General features: G+C 48.5%; 1 protein-coding gene across 13 annotated transcripts in view; it reads right to left on the reverse strand.

Annotated features, from left to right (window-relative positions):
• Positions 1-16122, reverse strand: part of EIF4G3 (eukaryotic translation initiation factor 4 gamma 3) — a 466091-nt gene that overhangs the window by 37952 nt on the left and 412017 nt on the right. For all 13 annotated transcript variants that reach the window (XM_039509520.1, XM_039509526.1, XM_039509519.1 and 10 more), the window contains 2 exons: positions 8948-9065; positions 6872-7095 (listed from right to left, as the gene is read on the reverse strand). In XM_039509520.1, coding sequence (XP_039365454.1) covers positions 6872-7095; positions 8948-9065 — 342 coding nt within the window. The remainder of the gene's footprint in view (positions 1-6871; positions 7096-8947; positions 9066-16122) is intronic.

The raw sequence follows: 16122 nt of genomic DNA on the forward strand, positions 1-16122 counted from the left end.
TCCTTGCTGGTTAACTCTGACAGAGGGGTAGGAGGGTGGGTCATGGAATGGACATGACCAACACAACTCAAAGAACAGCAGTTACAAAAGGTTAGTAACCATTTTTTCTTTGAGTGCTTGCTCATGTCCATTCCATGTTAGGTGACTCACAAGCAATACTCAAGGAGGTGGGCTTGGAGTTAATGGACATACTGACTACAACACTGCTCTTCTGAAACTGGCATAGGCCTCTTGGGTGATGGTGTAGTGAGATGTGAAGGTATGCACTGGCAACCAGGTCGTGGCTCTGCAGATGTTCTGGATTGGGACCTGTGCAAGGAATGCCGCTGACGAAGCCTGGGCTCTTGTGGAATGAGCGGCTAAGATGGCCGGAGACGGGATTTTTGTTGCTCATAGAAAGCTCGAATACAGGCAGTTATCCAGGATGAGAGCCTTTGGGTAACCCTCTCATTCTTTCAGCGTGGATGAAGACTTGCATGAATTTGTGGGTTTAGTCCTCTCAATATAAAAGGCGAGGGCCAGCCTAACATCTAACAAGTGAAGCTGTCGTTCCTCAGAGTTTTTGTGAGGTTTCAGGAAAAAGACTGTTAGGAAAATGACCTGGTTGTTATGGAATTGTGACACCACCTTTGGTAGGAAGGCCTGATGGGGGCGCAGTTGGACCTTGTCCTTGCAGAAGAACTCCATGTAAGGTGGGACCGAAATAAGGGCTTTGATCTCAGAGACCCTTCTGGACGAGGTGATTGCCACCAGGAAGGTGACCTTCCAGGAGAGAAACATCAGGGAGAATGATGCTAATGGCTTGAAGGGGGGGACCCATGAGCTTCGACAGAACCAGGTTTAAGTCCCATTGGGGAGGTCAGCTCGTGTATCTGAGGGCAGAGTCTTCCCAGCCCCTTGAGAAACTGGACCGTCACCTCGTTGGAGAACACTGACCTGCTGTTCACTGGAGTGTGGAAGGCTGATATGGCTACCAAATGCACTTTAAAAGATGAGAAGGCCAGGCCCGCTATTTTAGGTGGAGCAAGTAGTCCAAGATAGACTGAAGGGAAGATCGAGATGGAGCGAGAGTACATTCAGAAGCAACAAAAGAAACACTTCCACTTGGCCAAGTAGGCAGCCCTGGTGGAAGGCTTTCTACTGCCGAGCAAGATCTGCAAAACCTGTTCCAAGCAGGCCTGTTCTTTAGGCTTCAGCTGTGCAACATCCATGCAGTGAGGTGAGGTTTTGGTGAAGTAACTGGCCGTGGTCTTCTGAAACCAGGTCCAGACACAGTGGGAGCAAGAGTGGAGCTGCCATGGAGAGATCCAGGAGCATGCCGAACCAGTGCTGGCACAGCCATGATGGTGCTATCAGAATAACTCTTGCCTTGTCCTGTTTGATTTTTAGGAGGATCTTGTGAACCAAGAGGATTGGGGGAAAGGTGTACAGGAGGTGGTCTATCCACAAGAGTAGGAAGGTGTTGGAAAGGGAGCCTGGGTTGTGTCTGCACAGTAAACAAAACTGATGGCATTTCTTTTTCTGCCTGGTGGCGAACAGGTCCACCTGGGAAGGCCCCCATCTTTGGAAGATGAATCTGGTAATCTGTGGGTGAAGGACCATTCATGATGGGAGGAGAAGTATCTGCTGAGGTGTTCCATCAATATATTCCTGGATCCCGGCAGACGTGATGTCTCGAGATGGAGTGCTTCACGCAGAAGTCCCACAGACAGATGGCCTCCTGACCCAAGGCCAAAGATCAAGCCCCTCCCTGCTTGTTGATATAAAACATGGCTGCAGGACTTGTACCACCTCACCTGAGATCTGGGGGAGGAACACCTGGCACGTTAAGCATACCTCCCTGAGCAACCTGATGTTTATGTGTAGGGAGAATTCTTCCTGAGACCAGAGGCCCTGACTCCTGACATTGTTAAGGTGGGCACCCCACCCTAGGTCCAACATGTCTGAGATTAAGGTTACTGATGGTTGAGGGGTAACAAAGGGCACCCCCATCATCACTGATCTTGGATCTTTCCACCAGCTTAGGGAGGCGAGGACCAGGGAGGGACCATGAGCACTGAGTCTAAGTGGTGTCTGCTCAGGGAGTAAACTGATGCTAGCCACATCTGGAGGTGCCTGAGGCACAGCCTTGCATGCCCAACCACATAAGTACAAGCCACCATGTGACCCAGAAGCTTGAGGCACATCCAGGCTATCGTGATTGGGTGGGCCATGACCTTGGATATCAGGTCTGACATGGTCTAGAATTGGGTAGAGTTGAGCACTGTTCCTGTAAATTCTATTCTCTGAACCAGGACAGGAGTTGACTTCTGCTTATTTATCAGCAGGCCCAGAGCTCTGAAGGTAGCTTGGACTATGCTGATGCTGTTCTGTACTGGAGCCTGCAACCGACTTTTGATCAGCCAGTTGTCGAGGTACGGGTAGACTTGTATGCCTTGCCACCTGAGGAAGGCTGCTACAACCACCATACACTATGTGAAAATCCGTGGGGCTGCTGATAGGCCAAAGGGGAAGGCAGTCAATTGGTAGTGGTGCTGACCCACTACTAACCTGAGAAATTTTGTGTGGCCACGGAAGATAGAACTGTGAAAGTATGTGTCCTTTAAGACCTGGGTGGTGTACCAGTCTCCTGGATCCAGGGAGGGAATGATGGAGGCCAGGAAGACCATGGGGAACCTTAGTTTATTGAGATATCTGTTGAGGCGATGCAGGTCCAAGATGGGCAGGGCCCCTTTTGTCCTTTGGGATTAGGAAATGCCAGGAGTAAAACCCCTTCCCTCTCAAGTCTTGAGGAACTTCCTCCATGGCCCACATACGTAGGAGGGATTGCACCTTCTAGATGAGGATTTGCTTGTGAGAAGTTTCCCTGAGGAGGGAGGGGATGAGGGGTGGAAGGGAACTGCTCGGGACCCAAAGGTCCGATGTTATGAATGACCATGCCGGGCTGAAGGGTGACAGATGGTCCAAAAATAAAAGGGGAAGTGAATCTGAAATGGTGACTGATACAGCACCCTCGGGTGCACCTTCAAAAGGCCTGCATGGGCCTGCCAGAGTATCTCTGAGATCCCGACTTGAAGGCTGATGTAGACGGAAGTGGTTGGCGCCATTTATAACCTTTCCCTTTTCTTTTGTAAGGCTTCTGTTTTGGAGGCCCCAAGAACTGAGGAGGCTAATGGGGCCTGCAGTGCTTCCTGGAAGCTGACGGGCAAAGGCCTAAGGAGTACACAGTGGCCCTCAAGCCTTTCAGGCCATGCAGTCTTATGTCCATCTGCACTGAGAAAAGAGAGGAGTCTTAAAAGAGGAGTTCCTGGATGGATCGTTGGACCTCGTGAGGAAGGCAGGAGAATTAGAACCAAGAACAGTGCCTCGTGGTGACCTTGGAGGCCACTGTCCTGGCTGGCGAGTCGGCAGTGTCCAGAGTCGCCAGGAGAGAGATCCTGGCTACGTACTTAACCTCTTCCAAGCTCTTGCTTTGACTCCTGGGGCAGGGAGTCTTTGAATTTAGTCAGGGAGTCCCACGGATTAAAATCATATCTCCCCAGCAAAGCTTACTGGTTGGAGATACAGTAACTCCTCACTTAATGTTGTAGTGATGTTCCTGAAAAATGTGACTTTATGCAAAATGATGTTAAGCTAATCCAATTTCCCATAAGAATTAATGTAAATGTGGGGGAGGGGGGAAGGTTAGATTCCCTGGAAATTTTTTTCACCAGACAAAAGACATTATATACATATACAATATAAGTTTTAAACAATTTTAAACAATCAGTTTAATGTTGTACACAGCAATGAATGATTGTAAAGCGTGGTTTAGGTGGTGAAGTCAGAGGGTGGATATTTCCTAGGGAATGCCTTGCTGCTAAATGATGAACTAGCACTCGGCTGAGCCCTCAAGGGTTAAAACGTTGTTGTTAATGTAGCCTCACACTCTACAAGGCAGCATAGACTGAGGCAAGAGGGAGGAAACACAATAGATGCAGGGCAGTAGCCCTTCCCTGCAAAAACTGAACATGATGATGAGCCCACGCTATCCAGCTGGAGCGTGCCACTCCCTCCTCCTGACAGCACGTGCATGGCTGCACAGGTGCTGACTTTCCAAAGTGCTGGTGGGTGAGTGCATGAGTGAGAGAGAGAGAGAGACATGCATTGCCCCTTTAAGTACGCTGACCTCACTTCAAGTACACTGCCCTTTTAAGCCGATCAGCCAGTTCAGACAGAAAGCAACAGCTTCCAGCAGGCTCTCTCCTTTTTGTCCCTGAGCCCTGTCCCCCTCCTCTACTTTGTGGAGAGGGAATACGGAGCAGGGGGCAGGAGCAGGGGGTCATCCTGATATCAGCACCCCTCTCCCCACCTCCGCCAGTAAGCAGGAAGCTCCTGGGAGCAGCTCCAAAGCAGAGGGCAGGGCAGGAGCAGCATGGCAGTGGGGGGAGGGCCACCTGAACTGCTGCTGGGCAGCTGCCGAGCCACACACCTTACAGGGAATTTAGGGGAGCTAATGTGGGGAGGGGGCTGCCGGCTCCTCCTGGTTCTAATCCCCACAAGGAGGGGCTGTTCTTCCAGAGAATCCTGCAAGGAGTGGACAAAGCAGGCAGCTGTCAAACAATGTTACAAGGGAGCACTGCGCAACTTTAAATGAGCTTGTTCACTAACAGATCAGCAACTTAACAATGAAACAACCTTAACTGGGACAATGTTAAGTGAGGAGTTACTGTATGTAGTTGAAGGCTACCTGTCTAGTAAACATTTCTTCCAAACAGGTCTAGTCTCTTAGCAGCTTTTTGTTTCAGGGCAGCACTCGACTGGCCCTGCCTGTCCTTTTTGTTTGCTACAGATACCACCAGGGACACTGGAGGGGATGGGGGTGAGTACAGGTATTCAAACCCACTTGCTGGCACATAGTACTTCTTTTCTGCCCTCTTTGAGGGGAGAGGCAAAGAAGAGGGAGTTTGCCACAGGGCCTCGATCGGTCCCATCTCTGCCTCGTTGATGGGCTGGGGCACCTTGGATGGAGCTGCTGCAGCCAGGGTATCAACAAGGGTCTGTTATGTCTCACTGAGCTCCTCAATTTCCAGGCCTAGGTTTCCAGGGACCCGCGTCAGAAGGTCTGATGGGCCCTGAAATCATACTGTGGAAGCATCCTGTGGGATCCATGGTGGCCTTGTCTGTGGAGGACGAGGAAGAAGCTTGCACCAGAGGAGGGTCTCTTTCCTCTTCCTCAACTAGGTCCACCGGAACCATCTCCTGGATGTCTGTATTGGAGTTGGGGTCCACTGCCAAGCGAGAAAGAGTGGTAGCCCATCTCTCAGAAACCACTGAGTAGGTATGAGAGACAACCCAGTAATGGGGGAAACTCCTAGGGGTTCCAGTAAGGCTGTTGCATCGGCCAGTAACTGCACCTAAGTCCGGTGGCACATATGCTTGGTACCGGTGGTAGGCTTTCGATGGCACCTGAGGGTCCCCTTCGGACTCCGAAGAGTAGTTTTCTCTTGGCGGTCATAGTGGAGCGATACCTGCTGGGGTTTGGGGGACCAGTGATGCACAGGAGATCGGGAAGCTGGGATCAGGGAAGGTTTGCCCCTAGAAGGAGCTGAGAGGCCTGGATCCAGGAAGGCGCCTGATGCTCCTTGTTCCCCCCTGCTTCCAGATGCTGGAGCTGACAGGCATCCCATTGGGGTTGGCAGGACTGGCAGAGAAAGTAGGTCCATAGCCAGCTGGAAAGCCTCTGGACTGCTAGCACCATGGTGGCTTCCTGGTGTCGGTGGAGAGCCCTGCACAGGACTCAGAGCCCTGGGCAGAGTCAATGGTACCAACACAAGCCCAGAAGCAGAAGAGTGGTCCAGCACGGGTCTCATTATGCTTTCTTCCCCTCGCTTATCTCTCTTCTGCACCAGTGAGTGCCCTCTGTTGGCGTTCTGCTTCTTGTGCTTCTTCCTTGGCACCAGAGAATTGGTGAATGGTGCTGGGAAGAGCTCAGTGCTGGGGAAGCGCTTTGCACCAACACCCAAGTATGCAGTGCTGAATCGGAGCGGCTTGGTTCTGAGACTGGTCTGAGGACAGCTTCCATGAGGAGAGTCTTCAGCCTGATGTCTCTGTCCTTTTTAGTGAGGGGTCTGAAGTCCCAACAGATCTGGCACTAGTTCCTCACGTGGGTTTTCCCCAAGCACTTCAAGCACCTGGAGTGAGAATCACTTACGGACATAGGTTTACCACAGGAGGCACAAGGCTTGAAGCATGCCCAGCCCCCGGGGCAAAGATGTCTTTCAACGAGAGGAACTAACTATATACACTACCACTACTTGTAAAAACTATATATACAAAACTATATAACTATGATAACTATGAACCCAGGAGGAGTCCAAAAACTACTGGGAAGAAGCCTTGCTGCAACAAGAAGGGTCATTCCAAGAAATGTCCTGGGCAGTAAGAGGGAACTGAGAGAGTGTGGGGTTGGCAGTGCCCCTTACACCGGCGCATAAGCGTGTGGCTCCAGAGGGCGCCAGAGTTGGCCTAAGGGATACCACTAAGGGAAGAATCTCCGGCAATGGTGCAGGCACACAGCTGCATGGAATGGACATGAGCAAGCACTTGAAGAAGAAACTGTATTTTTACTTATGTGAAACCAAAAGGCTGTTGGTGAGCAACGATGACAATAAGAAGAGAAATGTGTAAATCAGCAGAGTTATAAACCTTTGGAAAAGGGGGTTCTGCTATGAAAGCTCTACTGTGAGTTACTGTGGGGAAAAAATCCACAATGACACACAGAGAACCTGTCACTTATATTGATAAATTCTCCCTTAAACATTTCTGCACATTCCCCTGTATTAATGAGCTGCAGAAGTGCTTATCCAGCACTCACGGAGGAGTCTCTCACCTATTTCCTTGGCTTTGTTCCTGTCTGTCTCTGTGATGTTTCTCTCCATATCCATGCCACCTGTTAGCTGTTTCACTGTCTCTAGCATCTCTCGCCGTTGTTCTTCTTGTGCCTGATTGTCTAGCAGCAGCTCTTTATTGCTGCTACCCCGCAGGAAGGTGTTTGGACGGGTGACTGAAGATGGGAGTGGTTTGTCATTCTTCTCTCTGCCTGTGCTCCCACGACTAGAAAGTGAAAAAACATTCACATGGAAGGCTCTTATCCTCTTACTGCTAAAAATTAACACTGGACACATTTCCCATAACATTATAAAAGCTGCTGGGCAGCTGTCTCTTATACTGTCTATTGGTCACAGAAAGATATTTTTAATATAGTTCAGCTGTACAGACTGTGGTCAAAATGCAGCCTGTGGATCCCCTCACCTTTAAAACTGTGGTGTGGCCCTCAGATGCTTGATCCAAGTGATGAATGCATACATACATGCACACAGGGGAGGGAGAAGGAGAGCATATGTGTCATAGTGCACATCTGAAACAAAACACCCCGAGGATATACCTCACCTCTGTAGGTTTAAAATAAAGTGAACTTTAATGTTAAAGTAATGGCACCATTTCACTGTGACGTTGCCTGACTGGTATATTCTTTATCTATACATATATTGAAGTATAATTTCAAAATAGCAAAATGCTAACGCTGGGATTTCTTATGCATAAATCCTAGGAATTATGTTAACATTTTAATTAATTATTTGGAAAAAGCAAGATTATACTGATGTAAAAAAATCCCAGATCAGACAAAATTATTTACAACAGTCAAGATTAGAGAAGACTGTGGGGAACTTCAGAAGGATTTAGGTGAATGGACAGCCTGATGGTAGATGAAATTAATTGTTGACAAATGCGAAGTTATGCACATTGGAATGAATAATTGGTCAACTTTACATTAAGGTAAACAGTTTATAATAAGTTAATAAATAATTAATAAATGCTGTAAGTATGTTACAGATATGAGTAGTATGTTTTACAGCTAGTTATAAACATAATGGTAGAACGTGTTATACATAAGCAACCTACAGACATGTTGGGCTCTATAACCTTCTACAAAAATTAACCAGTTAAAAAACCTATCTTAATAATTTATTAACCCTTCATAAACTATAGTAAAAGCTTTGTTATCCAGCATATTGGGGGATAAGGAGTGCCAGTAAGTCAAAAATTCTGGTTAACTAAGAGGGAGGAAGTTTGAGAACAAGGAGGGGGCTCAGGGCTGGGGTTGGGATGTGGGAAGGGTTTCATTCAGGGTGCTGGATCTGGGTGGCTCACCCCGGGAGGCTCCCCACAAGTGGCAACATGTCTGGAGAGGCAAGGCCAAGCAGCTGTGCACGATGCCTCCGCCTGCAGGCACCACCCCCGCAGCTCCGATTGGCCGAGATCAATGCTCCGAGGTGGAGGCATTGCCAGGTGGCTCTGCACGCTGCCTCTGCCCACCGGCACCACCCCTCAGTTCCCATTGGCTGCAGTCCCTGGCCAATGGGAGCTGCGGAACCAGTGCTCGGGGTGGGGGCAGCGCACGGAGGCCCTGTGGCCATTCCTCCACCTAGGAGCACTGACTGCGGCCAATGGGAGCTGTGGTGGGGGGTGCCTGTGGGTGGAAGTAGCATGCAGAGCTGCCCAGCCGCACCTCTCCAGACATGTCACCACTTGCGAGGTGAGTGCCACCAGGATCTGGCACCCCGAAACCGCTCCTGCACCCCAACCCTGAGTCCCCTTCCACACCCAAACTCCCTCCCAGAGCCCGCGGCCCCTCCCGAAATGCTGGTTTATAGAGCTTTCCGGTTTGTAAAATGCTGGAGAACACAGCTTTTCCTGTATTTATCAATGCACCCTTAACATAAAGTGTGACCTTTGGAACAAATGATATATATAGATAGGTTCTAAATTAATTTTAACCACTCATCACTGAGAGACAGTTCAATGATCATCTTTTCTCTATGTGCGGTAGCAATAAAAGTAGCAAATAAATGTTAGGATGCATAAATATTGGAATGACAAATACTATTGGCTGACTAAATCTTACCTAGTTAAGGCCCTGCGAGAGTCTAACTCTGAGGATACAGAAGAAGAAGACACAGACGACACTGGGGGCTGTAGTGCAGAAAATCTGTTCAAACTAGTGGCACTTGGTCGTAAGGACTCTGCAAGAGATTGCAAAAGAAGATGTAGGAAACATAATAACATTGGATTATCAAGGACACAGTGCCACAAAATAATTTAAACAATCTTCCATTACTGCAGAGTTGATAGCATGGAAAACCTATGGAAAAGGGCTGGCTTCACTCCATTTTATTTTTACTTCTCATTATCATCATGGCATGCAGGGCTCATTCCTAACAATGATTTTTTCTGAATCCTAACATTGAGTGCATGCCTGATTCTCTTTCTTGGCTGGATTATCACAATGCTTTATTTACTGGATAAGGTGGGGTGCATAGATCTATTGGGATCCTGCATTCTACTCCATTCGCATTCCTGGATGGAAACTCTGGAAAACCAAAGAACTGCTAGAGTTTTGAGGGTTAATTCTCAGCGAGAGTTCAGAGGCAGATCAAGGAGGCAGTATCAGCTGGGTGATAATTAAACGCACCTGAGCCTATTCAGCCAGCATATACATATATATTCACCCACAGTGAATACTCAAAGGGACTACACATTTTAAAGAACTCCAGTTACTATAATGTAAATAATCTTCCTTGTCCTGCTGCTTTCTGCCCATGCAACTGCAAAGCAGTAAACACAGAAAGAATACTAAATACACTATAGCACCAACATTTCTTCTGAATCCTCTGCTCTGGGGCTTCTGGTCAGCATCAAAGAATCACAGGGCTGGAAGGGACCACAGGAGGTCATCTAGTCCAACCCCCTGCTCAAAGCAGGACCAATCCCCAGACAGATTTTTACCCCAGTTCCCTAAATGGCCCCCTCAAGGATTGAACTCACAACCCTGGGTTTAGTAGGTCAATGCTCAAACCACCAAGCTAGCCCTCCCCACTAGTTGCTCTCAGCATCATCTCCTACTTGCTCTTCCATCTCAGGGTAACACCCTTTTATACATGACCAGAAGCCAGAGCAGGGCATTCCAAAGAAATTTTGGTGCTACCCTGTATCCTTTTGTATATTGTTCTTAGTATTCTCTCTGTTTACACTGCTTTGCAGTTGCATGGGCAGAAGGCAGCAGGACAAGGAAGGGTACTTACATTATAGTAACTGGAGTTCTTCGAGATGTTTAGTCCCTTTGGGTCAGTGGTGGGCAACTTGGGGCCCGCGGGCCACACACGGTCCATCAGGGTAATCCACTGGCGGGCCGCAAGGCAGTTTGTTTACATTGACCGTCCATGGGCATGGCTGCCTGCAGCTCCCAGTGGCCATGGTTTGCCGTTCCCAGCCAATGGGAGCTGCGGGAAGTGGCATGGGCCGCAGGTTGCCCACCACTGCTTTGAGTTCTCACTGTGGGTGCGCATGTGCTCCATGCACCTGAGACTGGAAATTCTTTAATAGCAGTGTCCATTGGTCTGCACCTGTGCACTACGGTTCCTCCTGCTGTGAACCAAAGGCATAAGTGGAGACAGACCACCTGTCCTTTCAGTTCCTACTCTACCACAAATCATGTGGGAATCCAAAGCAGAGGGGAAGGAGGGTGGGTCACGAACACCCATGGGGACCACACATCTCAAAGAACTCTAGCACTTCTTTCAGTGCTGGGCACTATGACTATTCACTGTGGGTGATTCCCAAGCAGTGCTTTTTTAGAAGTAGAGTGTAAGGAGATATATGGCATCAGTCTGAAGGACTGGTGAACCAAATGATGCACCAACTGCCAAGGCCTGGGTCAGAGCATAGTGCCTAGTAAATGTATGGACCGAGCTCCAAGTAGCGGCTCTGCAGATTTCAGAAAGTTGGACACCTTGCAGTGATGCTACTGAGGCAGCATATGCCCCAGTTGAGTGAGTTTTGATATATCACAGAGGAGGAGTTTTGCACCCTGGTAGCAAAGGAGGATTGCAGCCAGAAATGTGTCTCGAGAGTCTTTCAGAATTATGGCCTTGCCCTTCGTTCTCTTGGCGAAGGAAACTAACAGTTGTGGGGATCTTCAAAATGGCTTTGTCCAATCCAAGCAGAAAGCCAGGCCTCTTCAAACATGTAGAGCATATTATTGCCCATCGTTTCTAGTGTTGTGAGGTTTCAGGTAAAATACAAGTTAATGAATTGTTTCATTCGGATGGAAGTTTGACAAGACCTTAGGAACAAACTCAGGATGTAGTCAGAAGGATGCCTTGTCTCTATGAAAGACTGTTTAAGGCATGTCTGCCACGAGGGCACCAAGGTCACCTACATTCTGAGCTGAAGTAATCGCTATTAAAAAGGCCACTTTCACTAATAAATACGGAAGGAGCATGAAGCCAAGAACTCAAATGGAGGCCACATAAGTGCTGCTAGTACTAAATTTAGATCCCAGGGAAGTATAGGTCAAGATACAGGAAGGAAAGTTCTAACAATACCCTTAAGTAATCAGACTTGTCATGGGGTGAGCAAAAATTGAGTAGCTCTCTACAGGATGGTGAAATGCACTGATACCTGCCAGATATTCTCAGAGCACTGCCTGGAAGTCTGGATGGCTTTAGGGAAAGGAGCTAGTCAAGGATACCGGAAGTTCTGACTTCTCCAGTGAAAGGTAGTGTTTCTGGCATCACAGGGAAAAATGCTTCCACTTAGCAATGTAATACTTACACGTAGAAGATTTTCTACTATTAAGCAAGATGGACTGCACCTTTTTTGAGCAAGTTCACTCTGAGCCTGTTGCCCTACCAAAACCCAGGCTGCGAGCTGGAAGAAAGGTGAGATGGGATGGTTGGTGCTGCCCCCAATTTTGAGAGAGTAATATGGGAAACGACTGCATGTGAATGCATCTGCAGGTGGTCATTTGCAGGATCACTGCAGTAAACCGAAACAGATGGGGCCACCAGCTACCATGGTGCTATTAGAATTACCATCATTCTGTATTTTCTGGAGAACACATGGTCTGAGGGGAATGGGAGGGAAGGCATACATTAATGGTTCTGACCATGGGAATAGGAAGGCAACCTGTCTGGAATCCAGACTGTGGCTGTTGCAAAAGCAATAAACTTGGCATTTCTTGTTGTCTTGGGTGTCAAAGAGGCCCCAGGATACATACCCCCATTGTTGTGAATTTTTTTGGACCACCGAAGAGTGGAGCTCCCATTCATGGTCCTAGCTAAATGTCTGCTGAGCCTATCTGCCAGGGAATTTGTAACTCCTAGAAGATGTACTGTGGAGAGAGTGATGCTGAGCTGGGTGCATCAGTTTCATAGCTGTACCACTTCTGTGGATAGTGGTGTGGACCTTGCTCCACCTTGCTTGTTTATAGTAATTGGAATGGGTTCTAATGCTACTGTTTGAAGAAGAGTGTCCATCTCTAGGGCGAGAATACTGTTTGGCCCTCTCATCAATTAAAGTCTACGTGACAGCCATCTCAGCCTTCCACTCTCCTGTTCAAGGTAGATCAGTCTTCTCCCATGGCATGACAGTCAGGTTCCTACAAGGTCTGGAGTGTCTTTATCCCCAAGGGTTACAATAAGGCCAATTCATAGGCTATAGACCCTGCAGCCAGACGCCCACCAGTGGGCCGGTACGACAGCCCGGCACCGGGGCCAAACGGTGTCCCCGGGCTGGACCTTGATATCCCCTTCTGAGTCCGAGGAGTACTCCCTCTGGGACCAATGGTGTGCCGGTGCCTCCTGCTCGCAGCTATGGCATCGAGGGGAGCGAGATTCATAGAATCATAGAATATCAGGGTTGGAAGGGATCTCCTGAGGTCATCTAGTCCAACCCCCTGCTCAAAGCAGGATCAATCCCCAACTAAATCATCCCAGCCAGGGCTTTGTCAAGCTTGACCTTAAAAACCTCTAAGGAAGGAGATTCCACCACCTCCCTAGGTAACCCATTCCAGTGCTTCACCACCCTCCTAGTGAAAAAGTTTTTCCTAATATCCAACCTAAACCTCCCCCACTGCAACTTGAGACCAGTACTGTCATCTGGTACCACTGAGAACAGTCTAGATCTATCCTCTTTGGAACCCCCTTTCAGGTAGTTGAAAGCAGCTATCAAATCCCCCCTCATTCTACTCTTCTGCAGACTAAATCATCCCAATTCCCTCAGCCTCTCCTCATAGGTCATGTGCTCCAGCCCCCTAATCATTTTTCTTGCCCTCCACTGGACTCGTTCCAATTTTTCCACATCCTTCTTGTAGTGTGGGGCCCAAAACTGGACATTGATGCTGAGGAGCTGAGTCTTGTTGCTGTCGCAGTGACCAGAGTCTGGTCACCGGTGAGGTGTGCTGGGATGGGGGCAGAGGTGGTGGGGATTGGGAGCGGGTTGCCAGGGATTGGTGCTGGGATGCCGACCAGTGTCATGAAGAGGTCCCTCAGTACTGTGGTGACCATGACTGGCTTCGGGGAGTACTGCATCTATCCCTTGGAGCCGGAGACCGGGAATGTGCTACCGGAGACCATGAACTCTGCACTGATGACCACGGGTGTGGCACTGGAGACCGGGCTTGAAGACTGGTGAGGCTCTGGTGAGCGACGACCCCGAATTAGCCACTGGGGAGGCCCCTTCTGTGGCTTGCCCTTAGGGGGAGGGGCCTTTCGTGGCTCTGTCTCCTGTGGCAAGGGCGGCACTGGTAGGGCCTTTAAGTCTTTGGCTGTTTGAAAGGCCTCTGGCATCGATGGCACTGTGAGGTGTCTGGGGCCCTTACCACTCCCAGGAGTAGGAGGAGGCTCTCGTATTGGACTTGGAGCCCTAGCCAGAGAGGCTGCACCGGTGCAGATGGGTGGCCCAGCACAGGTCCTGTGCCCATTGCAACTTTCCTGGACTTTTCCTGGGATGGAGATCAGCCACATTCATGCTGTTTGCCGCTAGTGTGTGGATTGCTGATTGGCATGTGTTTGTGGCAAACTGTGCACAACTTGAAACCAGAGGACTGGAGCATGCCCCGTTCCAGGGACAACCCCCACAGGGACCACTAACTAAACTAAACTAATGTACTAACTACTTAAAACACTATATAACAACTATGTAAACAGAAAACACAACAAAAACTCTAGAAGCACTTTGCGAGATGCGAAGAAGAGGCATTCCAGACACTGTCACAGGTGATAAGAAGGAATTGAGAGGGTGCAGGGCCGATGGCGCCTAATATACCTGTGCATGAGAGCGGAGCTCCAGGGAGCACCAGAGCTGGCCCTACGGATACTGCTGATGCAAAAATCTCTGGCAGCTGTGCACATGGGTGCGCACACACCTAGCATGGAATCAACATGAGCAACCACTCGAAGAAGAACCGGTGGATTCAGCAGACTGTGCGACTTCTTTTGTTTGTGAGCCTTGGAATGAACCGCTTCTCCATGGCTGGAACTTGTGGAAAGTGCATTGTCTTTCTTGGGTCTGGAGGAAGACTTACTGCCATGCTTATGTGCATGCTTCTGTGCCTCATGACCAAGCTCTGGTACAGGGTACGTAATATTGGTACTGGCCTGAGTCTCCATGGTAGGAGGCGAGCTCCTGGATTTCTCAGGCTGGCATACAGGGGAGGTTCCCCAGCCTGGGTTTGACTGTGGCCTGATGGTGACTTCTATGAGGTGCTTCTGGAGCCAGAGAGCTCGGCCTTTCTGGGTATGGCTTGGGAAGGATAAAATGTGGGCTTCTCCCAAACAATAAATGCAGCGAGAAAGAGCATGGGCTCCTTGCTGTCCGAGAAAGAGCATGGGCAGGATGCACAGATCTGGAACTCCAGCATCTTCAGCGTAATCCAGTAGCCAAATACGGGTTCTGGAGTGGGTGTAGGTGGTGGTGGGGGGAATGGCAAAAATGGCATCCCCAAGTCCATAAAATCTTAAACTACTACTACTATTAAAACTAAAAAAAATTAACTATGTACAATACTAAAAAGTGTTTTTTTTTTTAAAGTGCGTCACAGAGAGATGAGTGGAGAGTAGAAGCTCTGACCCAGACCATGCAGTGGTGAGAAGGAACTGAGGGCGTGGTCAGTCCACTTTGCTCTTTATTGCCTCAGACGAAACCATGAGGTAGAGCAATGGCACATGTGTGGACCAACAGACACTACTACTTTCAAATTCTCCGGCTCTGGATGCATGGTGCATGTGTATAACCCTCAATGGAATACAACCGGGACCATCACTCAAAAAAGAAACTAACAATCTTGTTTAACACTTGTGTGAATCCGTACAATTTTAAGAATGTCCACTCCAAACTGTTGTCAGACTTAAGTACAAAGGTATACTCCAATTCATACTTTGCATTCTTTTTTAGATTTATCCATGCTGCTCTTTTCTCTTGCATTTACATTTTACACAGCCCAAATCTTTGCTCAGATACTGCAGTATCTATTTGGACATTTAGTCCAAAAATCTTGTTACTGCGGCGTTAAGGTTTCCCAGTGGTACCTTGTTCCCTCAAGAATGTGGAGAGTGGCTAAACTTAAACCTCTGAAAACCAGGAACTACAAAGATAAGGTTCATGCTACCCCACAGAGCAACCAGGAGCGGTCAATAGTCACTGAGGATAGTTCAGTAATGTTGGTGGCATATGTAATAGCCATGAAGGACTAAGAAAACATGCCAATTATTGTGTTGTGTACCACAGATTTGAATGACAACATTTACCTGCATGTACTCCAGCTGTATTCACTGCATTAGGTGCAGCTGTGCTGAATAGTGGAGGGATTAGTTACTGCAAGTTAGCAGGAGTGGTGCATGTTTACCATGAAGGATGAGCCATGCCTCATTTCAGTGCTGACTTCTGTAGTTTGTCTCAGTAGCACTTCACAGGGATCATAGAATCATAGAATCTCAGGGTTGGAAGGGACCTCAGGAGGTATCTAGTCCAACTCCCTGCTCAAAGCAGGACCAAACCCAACTAAATCATCCCAGCCAGGGCTTTGTCAAGCCTGACCTTAAAAACCTCTAAGGAAGGAGATTCTACCACCTCCCTAGGTAACCCATTCCAGTTCTTCACCACCCTACTAGTGAAAAAGTTTTTCCTAATGTCCAACCTAAACCTCCCCCTCTGCAACTTGAGACCATTACTCCTTGTTCTGTCATCTTCTACCACTGAGAACAGTCTAGATCCATCCTCTTTGGAACCCCCTTTCAGGTA

The sequence above is a fragment of the Mauremys reevesii genome, linkage group 21, assembly GCF_016161935.1.
Source record: "Mauremys reevesii isolate NIE-2019 linkage group 21, ASM1616193v1, whole genome shotgun sequence".
NCBI classification, from domain to species: Eukaryota; Metazoa; Chordata; order Testudines; family Geoemydidae; genus Mauremys; species Mauremys reevesii.